The sequence below is a fragment of the Camelus ferus genome, chromosome 10 (assembly GCF_009834535.1).
Source record: "Camelus ferus isolate YT-003-E chromosome 10, BCGSAC_Cfer_1.0, whole genome shotgun sequence".
Lineage (NCBI taxonomy): Eukaryota > Metazoa > Chordata > Mammalia > Artiodactyla > Camelidae > Camelus > Camelus ferus.
Window position 1 is genome coordinate 9,824,831 of NC_045705.1, and position 16,622 is coordinate 9,841,452.

General features: G+C 43.5%; 1 protein-coding gene and 1 non-coding gene across 2 annotated transcripts in view; both read right to left on the bottom strand.

Moving 5' to 3' along the window:
- The window catches only part of FAT3 (FAT atypical cadherin 3), a 188,290-nt gene that overhangs the window by 86,968 nt on the left and 84,700 nt on the right, over positions 1-16,622 (bottom strand). Inside the window, 3 exon segments of the mRNA XM_032490429.1 lie at positions 4,365-8,438; positions 13,172-13,382; positions 15,806-16,081. Of these exon segments, the coding sequence (XP_032346320.1) occupies positions 4,365-8,438; positions 13,172-13,382; positions 15,806-16,081 (4,561 nt within the window).
- TRNAV-AAC lies at positions 9,917-9,988 on the bottom strand. The gene has a single exon. It is a non-coding gene; the product is annotated as a tRNA-Val (tRNA).

The following is a 16,622-nucleotide window of genomic DNA, read 5'->3' on the forward strand; positions in this document are numbered from 1 at the left end:
TATAAAGGAATCTTTTAATGAAGGCTTCATCATACAGCGGCTTCTCTTGTAAGGAGTGGAATTCGGGGGAGAAAAGTTTGTGTGACAGAGGAAGACCCATCAGGACTAAAGAGCCCCGATGAGGGGGTCGTTGGAGGAGCCATTCAAAGATAAGCACTGCAAGTAGATTAGATTGATCAGAGGGGAGCTGGGGCAAGGGGCAGGAAAGCAGCGGAGTTGGAGCAGAACCGCTTTGGACGAGGCTGGAACATTGAAAGTGGTCCCTGCAACTTTACTTTCCCACATCACTGAATTACACAGAAACAAAAGCAGCTTGGAGGAAGGAAGAAGAAAACCACCTTGGCCTTCTTAACCTGAAGTGGGAAATAATGTCACTTCAAACAGGGAGGAAGACTGGATGAGGCAGCTGGCAGGAAGCCCGGAATCCAGTCAGAGCATCCCCGTTTTGTTTGTTTGGGCATTCAACTCGGATTTGTCACCTGCTCAGGGCCAGGCACTGTGCCAGGCAGTAGGGCTACAGCGGTGGACAGAACTGACAAAAACCCCTGCTCTTGTGGTGGAGCCTGCTTTTTTTTCCCCAGTGGGAAAAGTTGACAGTAAACAAATAAATAAGGAAAGCGTGCCGTCTACTGGCGGCTACTGGGTTGAAAAAGTGGAGCCCTCTCACCTTCCTACAACAAATCGTTCAAAGAACAGAGGGCATATGATGCAGCAATCCCACTCCTGGGCATATATCCTGAGGAAACTCTAATTCAAAAAGATACATGCACCCCAATGTTCATAGCAGCACTCTTTACAATAGCCAAGATACGGAGGCAACCTAAATCTCCATCAACAGATGACTGGATAAAGAAGCTGTGGTGTGTATATACATAGGAATACTACTCAGCCATAAAAAGGACTGACATAATGCCATTTGCAGCAACACGAATGGACCTGGAGATCATCATACTAAGTGAAATAAGTCAGACGGAGAAAGACAAATACTGTATAACCTATCTGTGGAATCTAAAACAATGACACAAGTGAGCTTACCTGCGAAACAGAAAGAAACTCAGAGACACAGAAAGCAAACTTATGGTTACCAAAGGGGAAAGGTGGGGGAGATGAATTGGGAGTTTGGGATTAGTAAATGCAAACTACTATATACAGAATAGATAAACAACACAGTCCTACTGTACAGCACAGGGAACTATATTCAATACTTGTAATAACCTATAAGGAAAGAGAACTATGAGAAAGAATATATATATGTATAACTGAATCACTATGCTGTACATCAGAAACTAACACCATTGTAAATTAACTACACTTCAATTTAAAAAAAAAAAAAAAAAGAAAAGAGAGAAAAATCCCTGGTCCTGCTGGAGGGACTGAGTGAAAAGCAGCGGAGATCTGAGGGGCAGACTGTACTCTGGATGTAAGGCCGGGGCAGAGCAGCCTGGGGCCCAGCAGTGCGGGGTAACCGCGGGATACATGGACTTTACTGGGCACACAGCAGAGAAGGCGAGGGCTGCACATTCCTCTAGGGCAGTGGTCCTCAGTTGCGAGTGTAACCCCCACCCCATCTCCAGGGGAACATTTGTCAATGTCTGGAGACATTTCTGAATGTCACATCCAGGGTTATAGTGCTGGTGGTGCTACTGGAATCTACTGGGTAAAGACCAGAGATGCTGGCAATTGTCCTACTGTGTCACCTACAACAGAGGACAACCACCACAATAGAGACTTACCCAGCCCCAAATGCCACTAGTGTTGAGGTTGAGAAACGCACTCTGGTGAGGCTCGGGGTCCTTCTTGGGATATCACTGTCCTCCACCCCTGGCTGGGATTCAGTTATGCTTCAGCTGAATATGATTTCAGCATGCACAAATTTAACCTCTCTAGTAAATGCTTTCAGTGCCGGCCCACACTGCTCTTTTGTGAAATACAATGATTAACGGTCCTTTGTTAATCTGTGGCAGCACAGCCAAGCTGTGTTAAGTCAAGAGCAAAAGTTAAATACAATTAAAATCAGTTGGTGGTTGGCGTGGCCAATAGTAACAGTAGCTTTAAGCTACTCTGTTTCCATTACTTTGGTAAAGTCGATGGGATGGTCCCTTTAAACAGTCCACTAAGAATTCAGAGACAATAGATAATTAATTAAAGCTGAGTGTTGAACAATTTTTCCAAATAGAAACACATCCCTCAGAATGCCTAAGAAGCTTTATGTCTGAAGCTAAATGCAAATAAATCAAAGTGATGCTTCACTCACCTTTCTTACTTTACCACTATCACTCATGTCTTTATTGCAGAAATACACATTTTAATGAAAAAAAGGCAACGGAAGGTATTAGATAAGGCAGATATGCATACAGACCTTTAAACAAAAGATAACACACACACACACACACACACACACTCAAAAAAAAAAAACAGTTCCATAAAGAAAAAGAAGAGTTACGTGGAAGGGAGGTGTGGTGGTTCCCAGCACTGACACACATACTCTCCCCTGGATCTTATTCGGCAGTGATTAATTAACTTTCCCACTAACGTACTTAAGCAGATTCTGTGTCCTGAGGGCATTCTAATTAATTCATTTTTCACTTTGCATAATGTAGTTTTTCTAAAGGGAAGCCACCTGACTACAAGTATTGATGGATTCTTTAAAATCTTCTGGCACTTTGCTTACGTTCTACCTTTGGCTGTCACAGCATCAAAATAAGAGCTTTAAAACCCGCAAGTCGTTTTTAGGAAGACGCCTCTCACACCAGCAACCCTCTCTTCTTCGCAGTTTAAGGCCAGTCGCCCCCAGAATGCCACCCCCGATCAGTGACACCTCTTCTTCACTCCGACAAGAGATCCTCTGCCCCTTAGAGCAATGGTGGCACTTTTTGTGCACTCTGTGTGACCTCGTTTGTCTACCCTGGCTTTCCTGTTGAACCACTATGTACTATTTGGAAAGGCAAAAAAGGGATCCAAGAAAATTATGATATTAGAAGAAATACCTTTTGCCTTGGAGTTATAATGGAAGATTTTCCAGCAAAACGTCAAACAATGCCCTCTAATTTGTGCATATGTGTGTGAGTTTACATGTGAGTTTCTGCTACCAGGAGAAACTTGTAAGTAACGCTTACTGGGATCAAGCTATTTATTTTTCTTACTGCTACAAAAAGTAGGAAGAAGGAATAGAGTTAAAAATATATCCCCTCATTACAAAGAGCTGTTCTTTTTATTTCTTCAACTGAAGTCTTTCGCTGGACTTTTAAAAAAATGATTAAGTGACTCAATCTCACACTGGTCAGAATGGCCATCATCACAAAGTCTACAAATAATAAATGCTAGACAGGGTGTGGAGAAAAGGGAACCCTCCTTCACTGTTGTTGGGAAAGTAAACTGGTGCAGCCACTATGGAGAATAGTGCAGAGGTTCTTTAAAAAACTAAAAATAGACTTACCATATGATCCAGCAATGCCCACTCCCGGGCATATATCTGGAAAAGATGAAAACTCTAATTCGAAAAGATAAATGCACCCCAATGTTCGTGACAGCATTATGAATGGACGAATGGATAAAGAAGATGATATATATATACACATACATACACACAAACACACACACACACACACACACACACACACACACACACACACACAGGAATACTACTCAGCCATAAAAAAGAAGGAAATAATACCATTTGTAGCAACATAGATGGACCTAGAGATTACCATACTAAGTGAAGTAAGTCAGAAAGAGAAAGACAGATATCATATGATATCACTTATACATGGAAATTATAAAAATGATATCAATTAACTTATTTACAAAACAGAAACAGACTCACAGAAATAGAAAACAAACTTATGGTTACCAAAAGGGTGAACTGGGGGAGGGATAAATTAAGAATTTGAGATTAACACATACACACTAACACACTACTATATATAAAATAAACAACAAAGTCCTAATGTATAGCCCAGGAAACTATATTCAGTATCTTGTAATAACCTATAATGGAAAAGGATCTGAAAGAGAATATGTAAACTTAAATGTATAACTGAATCACTCTGCTGCACACCTGAAACTAACACAACATTGTATATCAATTATACTTCAGTAAAGAAAAAAAAAGTGGCTCAAGGACTAGGTACTGGTCTGGGTAATCTGTCAGAGGCAAACTAAAGAACTCCTAATTTGGGCTGAGTTAACAACAGCCAACAACTGAAAAACCAAGGCTACTCAGAGATCGCTTCCTTAGCCCCAAAGAGATTACGTTACTCTCAATTCCTCATACCATCTTCCTTCTTCTCTCCCACTCTTACCCCCTGCCACCTTCCATCTTTAGAAGGCAGAGCACAGAGTGAAAACTAGAGTGGCAGACTTACCTGTAATATGGTAGCTCACTTGGCGATTAATGTCTGAGGTGTCCCTGTCCCAGGTGCTGAGGACGGCTACCACCTCGCCCGGAGGGTCGCTCTCCTTCACATTCCCTCGGTACACCTCGTGGGCAAAGACTGGAGCATTGTCATTTATATCTGTCACCCTGACAGAGACCAACGCTGTGGAGGAAAGAGAGAAGGCTTCTCCAAGGTCGGAGGCCACCACGGAGAAGGTGAACGTGGGGTCTGTCTCGTGATCCAGGTCCTTCAAAGTACTGATCCAGCCTGTGTTGCTGTCAATGTTGAATGCTTCCATCACCTTTTCGGGCTGGGAATCTGAGTGGAGGAAGTACGTAACCTGCCCGTTGGCTCCCCAGTCCGCATCGATGGCTCTCACCTGTGTGAGTTTGGTGCCCACAGGCATCCCTTCCATTACGATTGCCTCATAGCTAGACGTTTCAAAGACTGGCTTGTTGTCATTCAAATCCAGCACCTTGATGTCTACGTCCACGGTGAACACAATGTCTACCTTGTCCAGGGGTATAGTGGCTGCTACTTTGAAGTGGAAAGCTGGGCTGATCTCATGGTCCAGACGTTTGTCCAGCTTGATGGTGCCTGTGTCCTGTTCTATGACGAAGACACCCCCTTTGTTGTTTTCTGGCCGCTCCCCATTAACCGTGCTGAATCTGACGTTCTGAGTGGGCAAAATCCTCAGGGTGTCCACCGTGCTCCCAATGGCTGTATCTTCTGAAACGGTGAAGGAATACTGAGACTGGGTGAATGAGGGCAAGAATGTTTCAGGGGGTAAGACATGGATGTAGACAGGGATGAGGGAGTGCTTCACGGGGATGCCTCCATCCACTGCTTTGACAAAGAAGGAAAGCACTGTGTTTTTCAGCTGGTTAAAATGGCCCTTGGTGACCATCCAGCCATTGTCAGGATCGATTTCCAGGAGGTCAGCCACTGAGACAGAGGCTTCACTGTAGAGGGAGTAAGTAATCCTTGCGTTTGCCCCATCATCTGGATCCATGGCTTGAACCTGAGTGACCAGGTGGCCCCGTCCAACGTCTGCCCTGACGCTGGCTCTGTATTCTACTGTCATGAACTGGGGGGCGTTGTCATTTTCATCCACCACAATCACCCTGACAGTGCAGAATGTTGTTCTCCCTCCGCCATCAAGGGCCCTCAAAAAAATACTGATGTCTCCTTCCAGAGGGTTTTCCCGATCGAGCCTTTCTGTTGTGATGACCTGTCCGTTGCTATCTATGAGGAATCGATCCTTAGCAAAGTCATTGATGATGGCATAGCTGATCTGCCCATACGTCCCTGGATCCCCATCTGTGGCTCGAACGTGAATTACCTTGGTCCCAGCAGCTGCGTTCTCTCTCACCTCTGCTACATAGGTGCTTTGCGAAAAGGCAGGGCTGTACAAGTTAGCCCCGAGTACCCTGATATGCACCTGGGCAGTGCTAGTGAACAGCCCATCGGAGACGGACACATTGAGACTATACAGAGGTTCCATCCGCTGCTTCCGGTGGTTGGACAGTGTGATGACGCCACTCTTGCTGTCCATCAGAAAGCTCGTCCGGTCATTCCCAGATAAAATGCTGTATTCCAAACGGTCCAGATCAGAGCTATCTGCATCAGAGGCTTGGACACAGGTTACAAAATGGCCCCGGGGGGCTAATTCACTTACATATGACTCGTAAATGAGCTGATTAAAGACTGGAGGGTTGTCATTTACATCCGAGATGTAGATATGAACCAGGACCTCGCTACTCAGGGATGGGAAGCCATTATCTGTTGCTCTGACTTTCAAAGTGCAGTGTTGCACTAACTCGTGGTCCAGCATCCGCGCTGTCAGGATTAAGCCACTGGCACTGTCTATGTGAAAATAATCCGTGCTGTTGTAAGTATCTTGGACAATCTGATAATGTACCATTTTATTGTTTTCTGAGTCTGCATCAGTAGAGACAACTTGTAAAACAGGTGTCCCAATGAGAGATGCTTCTGATAATGTTGTATTGTATGTGGGTTGATTAAAAATAGGGGGGTTGTCATTTACATCATTAATTAGCAAGTCAACGGTGACTTCAGCCCTGGCACCAGTAAGGGCATCACTGGCTCTTACCGTCAATTTGTAAACAGACGTAACTTCATAATCCAGAGGGCTAATGACTTTCAGGACCCCGGTATCAAAGTCAATGTTAAATTGTTTATAAAGGTCCCCATCAGTAATGATATATATGATGCCTTGGCCTTCTGGGCTGGTGGCATTGATGCTTAGAATGGGGGTGTCCATGCTGATGTCTTCGTTGATGGATGCTGTATAAAAGGGCTTATCAAACACAGGCATGGCTTTGTTGACAATAGTGATGGGAAGTTCCACGGATGTGGACAAAGAGGGTTTCCCACCATCTTTGGCTAGGATGGTGACTCCATACTCGATGTTGGACAGGTCGGAGTTGAATGCTTCTTTTAAAATAACATTCCCTGACTTAGGGTTAATTTCAAAGTGGCCATAGTCATCCTGCAGGACGTAGGTCACTTCTCCATTTGCACCTTTGTCTCTGTCAATGGCCGTCACTCGGTAAATCAGAGTGCCAGGCTCGGCATCAACTTGCACAGCAGCATAGTAAGGGAGGCCCACAAAGACTGGAGGATTGTCGTTTATGTCTTCAATGTTAACCCTGACCACCACCCTCGCCACCCGCAGATGGTCCAGTTCACGACTGGCTTCCACCACGAGCTCATATAACTCCTGCTCTTCACGGTCAAAGGGGACTCCAGTGGTCTGAATGACCCCTGAGGTAGATTTTATCTTGAACTTATTTCCTGGGTTTAAGATGCTGTATTTTAAGGGCTCATTAAGGCGATTTCCAACTGCATTGACAATAGCAACTTTGGTTATGTTAGTGTTGTTCTCTGAGATGGAGGTGGAGTAAAAGCTTTGTGTAAAGTGGAGGCCGCTGTCCATGGCTTCTTTAACCAAGATGGTGACCATGGAGGTACTGTAGAACTTTCCGTCAGACACTTTAACTATCAGCATGTAGTGATCTTTGGAGAGGTTGTTGTTCTTTATGGTGAGCACTCCACTGTTTGAGTCAATTAAAAAATGATCCAAGCTGCCTTCCATTAGGCTGTACGTCAGTTCGGGGGGCACCTCGGAGTCGGGATCCGTGGCGCTGACTTTCAGAACCTCCACTCCCACGTAGGTCGGGAGAAGCAGCACAGTCTCAAACACAGCCTGAGTGAAAACGGGCGGGTTGTCGTTCACATCTGTCACCTCTATGCTGACTTCAACGGGACTCTCTGCGGTCAGCTGGGGGCTACCGCTGTCTCTCACGTGCACGTGAAAGTGGAAATGGGCGATGGTCTCGTGGTCCAGGTTGGCAATTGTTCGGATTGCACCCGTGCTGGAGTCCACGGTGAAGAACTTCTTCGCCGTGGACTCCACAATCTGATACACGAGCAGAGCATTCCGGTTGCTGTCGGCATCGGTGGCTCGAATCACCAGCGGGCTGTTATCCAAGCTCCTGACGATGCTGTTGACTGGGGCCGCCTCACTTAGGCTGCCCGAATATTGAGAAAAGAGAAAAACTGGAGCATTATCATTTTCATCAACAATCTGAATATTGACTGTGACGTTGGACGCCATTCCTGCCATGTTAGTGGCCTGGACAATGAGCTGGTAAGAGGAAGTACTCTCGTAATCCAGTGCCTTCCGAGTGGTGATGACTCCAGAATATGGATTTATGGTGAAGGCCCCACCAAAGTTTCCATCTTTGACATCATAGATGAGGGTAGATTGACTGATGGCAGAGATCAGAATGACTGATGTTCCAATATCAACATTTTCATTTACTTCTGCTTGGTAGTCTTTGTGAGTGAACTTGGGGTGAGAATTATCAGACATGGTGACAGAAATGCGTACAATTGCGGTGGCAGACATTGGCGGGGAACCCTGATCCGTGACTTTGACTGACAGGACAAACTGACCCATTGTCATCATGTCTGGCTCTTTGGAAACAGTGATGATGCCCAGGACTGGTTCGATCTTAAATGTGTTCCCAGTGTTCCCTACAATATAGAAATCAACAGGGAAGTGAGTTCATGTGGGTCATTTTCTGAAGATTAACTCTTCATCTTAAGGCTACTTTTACACAACACGGCAAGTAGAAAGCAATTATCTGTACTGATTCCACCGCATTCTGAAATAAAATGAGAGACTTCCCTTTTAGGGGTATTCAAAAGCAACTGAATGAGTTTTTCTAGTAAATTGTGAATTTCTGATCAGTATCTTCTTAATCCAGGTTAATAAGAGCAAGAACAACACCATAGCACTGTGAACCTTCAAACTGGGAAATAAGAGTTTGTAGGAAAGACTTCCCTGTGGAGAATGCTTAGGACTTTCTTATTCCTAGCCTTGTGAGAAAGAAACAGATTGCGCTAGCACGTGCCAATGCCACTGGTAAAAAGGTATTTATCCCCAAACTAGTGCCATATCCTATGTTCTAGATTATGAGAAAGAGGGTTGTAGGAATCTCTTCACAACATTATCACATAGTCATTTGGTTTAAGATGATCCCAAAGGTAAGCTTTGCTACATGGAATTGGTATTGTTTCATCTCATCAAAACCAACTTCATCGCAAACACTACTTTGCTGAGGGGGGTTTTGTGCAGGCATGGAGAATTCTTCCCAAGTCACCATTTGCTTTGCAAGTGATGAGGATTTTTCCTGGCTCCCCTTCTACTCTTCACCGACCTACACCCCAAAACACACACATGCACACACAGACATCAAAGTAGACACACAAAAAATTCTAAGGCAGTTGTTCCAATCTGTAACTGTTCTATTCGCTAAATTATTAAGAGGTTTCCGGTGAAGAAGGAAACCATTAATAATCTGAAGCAGCATCCAAACTGAGCACTCGAGGCATAACCCTTATGAAGCTGAGAAACTTTGACACATCTGAAATGGGAAGGGCTGTGGACAAGGGCTGTGGACAAGGACACCGTGCAAGTTCAGAGCTCTGCCTCTGGAACATGCAGTGCTGTGAAGTCTGCAATTGTTGAGGATGAGGAAGGTAAGAGGAGGAAAGAAGGGGGCACACAAAACTTGAAGAATGTGAAGAATGTGGCCCAAAGGTAGTCGACAGTGTGAAGCAGAATCATCTACCGTGTTGCTTTTTGCATCTCTAAAAAGGCTGTCTGTACTTCTCAAAGACCGTACCTGCTATGGGTCTAGATTCTTTTACATCGAGAGTTTAAAACCTTGGTTATTCAACTAAATCTGAATTTTTCTTTCTTTTTGAAGTGCAATAGTATGGCAGACACAGAGAGAGTTTAAATGTCATTAACATTTAGATAGGGTTCAGGACTGAGAGGGCAGCTATACTGTGTGTCTATTGAAATAGACAACAAATACAGCTGTTGACATACTTCTCAGTACGTATTTATTAACTAAACTTTTCCATGTCTGAAAACAAAGAAGTCATGCTTGTATAAAATCTATTTCTATAAAATACCTTGCTTCTTTCTTTCTTTCTTTTTTTAATGGGGGCACTGGGGATTGAACCCAGGACCTCATGCATGTTAAGCACACACTCTACCACTGAGCTCTACCCCCATCCCTGGTACTTGCTTATTTCTGAAGAGGATGTAAATATACAAAGAGATAAAGAATTTGATTCTAGGCCCCAATGTGAACATTAAGCAATATTACCTTTGATGTCACTGTGATGTTTTTTTTACTTTGCCACCTAACTGTGACCATGCTGTGACAACAAGAAGTTCAATGATCTCATGAACAGGCTTGCAAATTTTGAATAAACAGAACCACGGAATTGAGTGTGATCTAATATCTGATTCATAGATCCTCTCAAGAAGGCAGGAATCATTTCACTTTAGCATCTCAGGGAAGGAAAATATGGAGCTACCTGAGTAATGGTCACCTTCCAGCAGGGGCACCAACAGGCAACCCTGAATGATGGATGCAACATCTTCATTCTAGTGGTCCCCTGTGGAGCTTCCAGGTAAGACCTCCCTTACTCTAGGCTTAGTCCATACACAGCAAGATTCATATGGCAGGGATGAAGGAGGACTAGCTTCTGACCTTGACGGCAGCTTCCCAACCCTGCTGTCCCAAGGCTGCTGACCGGCTTGTTACATCGCTCCAGGATGCTGGGCTCATACGCCAGGTCCAAGTGGGCTGTTTGCCTCTTTCCCTCTTCAACATACTGTCCCACTTTCTTAGAATCCACTTCCTGCTTGTTCTCCTCTGCTACACTTGAATCCTTGGACGCTAACCTCTGCTTGTTTTCTTGGAAGCTAGGCTTCTTATAACTGGGCAAAAGCTGTGCTTATTTACTTATCATTATTTATCTAGTAGATGGAATTGTGCCTGGCACCAAAAAAAAAAAAAAAAAAAAGATGCTCAATAAATATCTGTTGAATGATTAAGAGAGGTAGACCCAACCAAAATTTCTAATTCTCTCTCTGTATGCATCTTGGGATCCAATATGCCCCTGTCCTAACTCAATTTTTAGTCCTGGTCTCTCCTGTACTGCCCTGTCTCAGAGCCCCGCCATGAGCCGCTGTTGGCACCAAACGTCAAACCTGAACTAAATCTAAGACCTGAAGTTCTGCACTTGAATTCCACCTCGGTCCTTCAGGGCAAAGTAAAAAGTTACTTTAGGCCAGGAAGGGAATAGGAAACGGCTGCCCCACCAGTAAACAGAGTAAATCTTGCTTATTTGAGAGAACTTAAATAAAATGCACACTTTATACCAACCACTTGTCATTTCCTTCAAAATCCTGAACTAGCTGTGATCTGACCCCCTCCTACCACGATCTGGGGAAACACTTGACTTAACTAGAACCCGCGCGGGTCTAGTGTGGGTCTGTCTGTCTGGCAAGGGCTCCGGTGACCACTTGGGGTTTATCATGCACACTGTAATTCCCATTAGCTTTTTACACATCCAGTCAACATTATTTTTTGAGATACCAATCATTCCTGTGGGTTTTCCGGAAATTCAAGTTTTCCGTATAAAAGATGTTTTAAGGAAATAACTTTTCTCTCTAGTTTCAGGCAACTGTTGAAGAAATGACTGAGATCTTTATGCTCAGCACCAGGCTACAGTCTATGGGGGTTAAAAGATTAGAATTTTCAGCTGCATGGTAAATTACCCCTAAATCATTCTTTGTGAACCTCCAAATTGGTTTACAAATTGTCTGGCTCTCTGAGAGGAATACAAGTAGTACCCTGAATGATAAATATAAAAAGCAAGCAGACACATAGACAAATGCTTAGAAAATGTTAAGAAAAGGAGAAATAAAACCCTATAGCTAAATGATTACGACGACAAGAAACAATGTGTATGAATACGGAGAAAAGAAAAACACGTAAGATTAGGGGAATGCTACAGAAAGAAAAGGAGTTCTTGGGTTTAGGTGACATTTTCTGTGCCATTATTTAAATACATCTTTTAAAAAGTTTCCCTATATTACTCTTGAAACCAAAAGAACAAGGACTGTATAATGAAATAATTAAAATGCCCTGTGATAAACAAGAGGTGCAAAATAGCATTTTAAAAAAAGTATTGTCAGGCTGTGGGTTGAAAGGAAATTCCATGGAAATCTGGGAAAGAAATGGGTGAATTCTCCTGGGGTACTTGGGTGTTATGAACCAATGTCTTTTTTTCTTTTTTTCTTTTTTTTTTTTCTCTAGAGTTTAGTACAGACTCACGTAAAAGGTAGGTGCCTAATAATAGGAGTTTTCGATTGTCATTCAATAAAGGGGCTATTTAAAAGAAAGTTGTTGGCTTTTTTCCCCCCAATATTTTTAGTCCAAAACTGTCATTCTAGCATTCATATTTTAATTCAACCACTCACAAAAATGCTCCATATTTAAGTCAAGGGAAAGAAAACTTTCCAGGGCTGGCATGAAAGGAGACAGCATTTGGCATTATGCACGACAGACATAATGTTGTAGAACATTCTGGAAACACGTGGCTTGAAGATTCAAAAAAGACAGAACAAGGGAAGGGAAAATAGAGCAGATAAAAGATATTTGTCATTTTTTATGGTTCACAGTCCTGTCCTAACTTGGACATTCATCTCTTCTATCATAAACGTTTTCTAACTGTCCATCTTCAAACCGTCAGAGAACTATGGTCTTCCCTTCTAGATATGAAAATTGATATAAAAAATTAATTATTTTTATTGAGGTATAGTTGATTTACATAAAATTGATTTTTAAAAAAAAACTCTCAAATTTAACAAAATAAGAGCTTGTATTTATTTATCTGTCAGGTTAAGCAGGCAGGTCAGTAGCGACAACTACTTTGGTACTCAGTCATCTCTGATGAAGGGAGTTTGTGCTAACTGTGGGGTGTAGGAATTTCTGAAGCCCAGAGCCCACCTACTGACAAATAAACAAAGATCTTGAAGACTCAATTCACAGAACTGTCTAGCAGCCCTCAAATGATGGGAGGCTTTGGTTATTTTAGTCTGAGGCCATGGCGTGTTGACCCGTAAGTGAAATTCACTGAGTTTATTACACATTCTTCTCTCCTTCCCATTTCAGAAGAATCTGCGATTGAACACTGTCAAAGGAAACTCCTTCCTCGCTGTCAATGATGGAAAACATATTACTGAAATGCCAAGAACTTTATACAAGTATGGTAGTTGCTTGGCCAAAAAATTCATTTGGTGACATTCCAGGGGTAACTATGTGAATTTTACACGGTAATAAATACCACTAAGGGTCAAATGCCATGCATTGCACTGCAATCTGTCCACCAGCTCTCACCTGCTTCTATGGTATATATGAGTTCTGCATTTTCCCCTTTGTCTTTGTCCAGAGCCGTCACTTGCAGAACAGCTGATCCCAGAGCAGCCGATTCAAACACAGATGCTTCATACAGTGGGTTGGTAAAATAAGGACTGTGATCATTAGCATCTTCCACATTCACAATGACTCGGGCCAAGTTTCTTCGATAAGGAAACTCCTGATCTCTGACCTTGAGGCAAAATACAAGAAGCAGTAGGACTAAAAGCTTTAGGTTGCAAAGAATTCACATGGCTGTGCCTATGGTAAAAACACAACGAAATAATGCTCACAAAATGCTTGACCCGGTCCCAGGCCCAGAGCAGGTGCTCGAGAAATGGAGGTGTTACTGAGTGGGGGCAGTGACTGAGCACGTTGAGAGCTGGGGCCACACTGTCTTTACTGCTCAGCCCTAGGCCTGGCCTCTGGCTTGTGTTCAGTCCAGTTTCACAAACACGTGCCGGGATGCCCGGATAGAACAACCACAGCACTTTCCTTGGTCCCCCTCGCCCAGTCACTACTCGCCGTTAGCTGTATACACAGTTGCTAATGGAAAAGTGGATGGAGGCTTTTCTAAAGGGGAAACCAAAACGTGGAATTAATGAATGCAAAGTAGGTATTATCATCCAGTCATTCATTCAACAAATATTTACTGTCATCTGTTATCTGTCAAGACTGCTGGTTCCTCAGTGAATCAGATACAGTCCCTGCTCCCAAGAACCTTATAGTTGACTGGGGAAGGCACACAAGTGAGCAGACAGATTCAAGGCCCAGAGGTAAGCGCTGGAATAGGAGGAGGCAGTAAGAAGAGCACAGCCCAGCTCAGAAAATGTAACAAAAACAAGAAGCAGTAAAATGCTGGGGGAGGGGTGGTTGTGTGCAGCATGTATTCCAGGCAGGAAGAACCAACATAAATAAAGGCCCAGAACTAAGAGAGAACCCTGACCACTGGGAAGACGACCCAAATCTTAATTTCTAAAATCTGTAATATCACCAAAGAACCTTGTCTGACCACTTTAAAGTTTTCCCTGGTTTGCATATGGCAGGACCTTGCAACTAATCAATTCTTCACCTCTCACACATGACTTTGCCATAATCCTCTGGGGTGCTAATCCAATGTGTGCTTTTTTGCTTGTTCAGTTTTAGGTCCCCTAACTTCAGAGAGATGTGAAGAAATTAGAAAATATAGCAGGAAAAGCTATCAAAGGGAAAGGGGTTTTCAGAAATAGTCCTGAGGAGGAACTGAGCAAAATGACTCAAAGGGCTGAGCTTGGAGAAAGGCAGCATAAAAGAGTTGTTTGCTCTACACAGCCAATTACATAAATGATAAATGATGCAAGGCAAACAAACTGAATTCTGAGTCTGTTAAGGTAAGCATGAACAGAAATGACTTGAAGAATCATGAGAATGGAGTCAGTCACCGGCAGGAGATTTCTGCTCCTGAAGACATCTCTACAAATCTAGCCAGTGAGTGCACTGAATTTCTCTCTGGACGCCAACCCATCCCACCTAAGGACCAAGCTGGACTCTCTGAAATCTAGGTCCGTTCCAATCGAATGCTCCAGGGTGTAGGGACTTTGTCTCTTTTATATCTTCAGTGCCTAGAACTTAGCACACAGCATGTGCTTGAGAAATATCTGTTGAATGAATGGATGAATGGCCAGAAGGATGGATCTGATGAACCCTGTGAGTCCCTCTTCTGTTCCCTGGAGTCTCATCTGGAAACCAGAGCTGAAGGCGTGACACTCAAGTTTCCTCTTGCCCAGAAAGGTTCCCAGACTTGGAAAGGAAGAGTAGCACTTAGTGGAACGTTACTTTCAGCTGCTTGGGAATTGGTAGCCAATCCGTACAAAGATTAAGTCTCTGTCATCCTACCTGATCTTAAGATACTCAGGGGGGCTCTGTTAGGCAGTGGTTGTTCAATTGCCCAAAGGTTTCTTGGGCAGTTAAAGGGACAGGTTTTATGTCATAAATGAACCAAGGGTGTTTCCTATTCATCTTTATTTCCCAATTCTGTAAACTCATCAAACTTCGCTTTAAGATGAAAGCAGCTTGTACATAATTTGGAGGCCCCATGGACCCAAATTCAGACTTAGTCTCTGCAGGCTTTCATGAGTTTTGAGCTCTTCTGTGGGCCAGTATTTACCACTGGGTCCAATGCCAGAACAATAAGTAATAAATCTGTTCTCTAAACGCTTCCAAGGGCTGAGCACTGCACAGGTTGAATAAATGATTACCTTCATGATGAACTTCTCAAGGAACTTCTTTTAAACTTTCTCACAAAATCTTCTGGATGCGAACCAATACTACAGCCTGGGAGATTTACGGACACTCCGCCCGTTCCTCCTCTCTCAAATCAGGCCGTCAGCAGCATTTACTAAGCAGCCGCTGTCTGTATCACTCATCTAATATTTCAGTTGGGCAAAAATATGAGTCACTAACAATAGTAATGCTTCACTGAACTCAAAAGGCAAGAATGAATGCAACTCTGCCGGGAAAAGACCAAATTTACTACTACTTACAAAACTCAAGGGCTGTGAATGTCTGAAGGCTAAGGTGTGTGCCTTGGATGGTCAGTGATTCTGCTAGGAGAGCGTGCTAAGTAGTTGGCCCTACCATGATGTTGAGAATGTGCTTGTCCTGGGCCTCATGGTCCAGCCTCTCGGCCGTGTAGAGCACGCCGGTGCTGGGGTCGATCCGAAATTTTCTCATGCTGGCGGAGTCGATGCTGCTGTGGACAGTATAGCTCAGCTTGTGCTTCTCATCTTTATCTGTGGCTTCAATCTGCAGTATCTCCGTGTCTGGAAGCACATCCTCGGAGATTGTCACATCATAATGGGGCTGAGAGAATTCGGGGCCATTGTCATTATTATCGAGCACTTTGATAAATACCTATAGTTAAAACAAGACAAGAGTGATGATGGATGCCGATTTACTCATTGCTAATAAAGGAGGCCCCCTCCCTCCCTCCCTCTCCCCTCTGTGTCCTTGGATCCCAGCTTCTCGCAGCCATCTTAACACGTAGGAAGATTCTTATGAAAACGTTCTGAAATTAGAGGTTGACAATAAACCAGTAGTTCACATTAGCAGGAGCATAAACTATGAGCTGATCAATATTCTCAGTATTAATTGAGCAGATGAGACGGCCCGTGGGGGGTGAGAGTTCCACGAAGCTACTTGAGGCATAATGTAAGAGATCTCAAGGTGACCTTAATTTGTGAAGTTCCTAGTCTCTTACCTTCTTGTTATGTGCTCTTTAGTGTGGGCTTTAAAGTGTAGGCAGTGACAAGGTAAGTAACAAAGAAGAGGCGGAGGAACGGGAAGAGTGAATACGGAGGTGGCTCTTTTTCACATGAGGGCTATCTAGCGAAGAACATGGTACTACTGATATGACGTTCCCAAGTTGTTTCCTTTTATAAAGCATTTGGTTTCA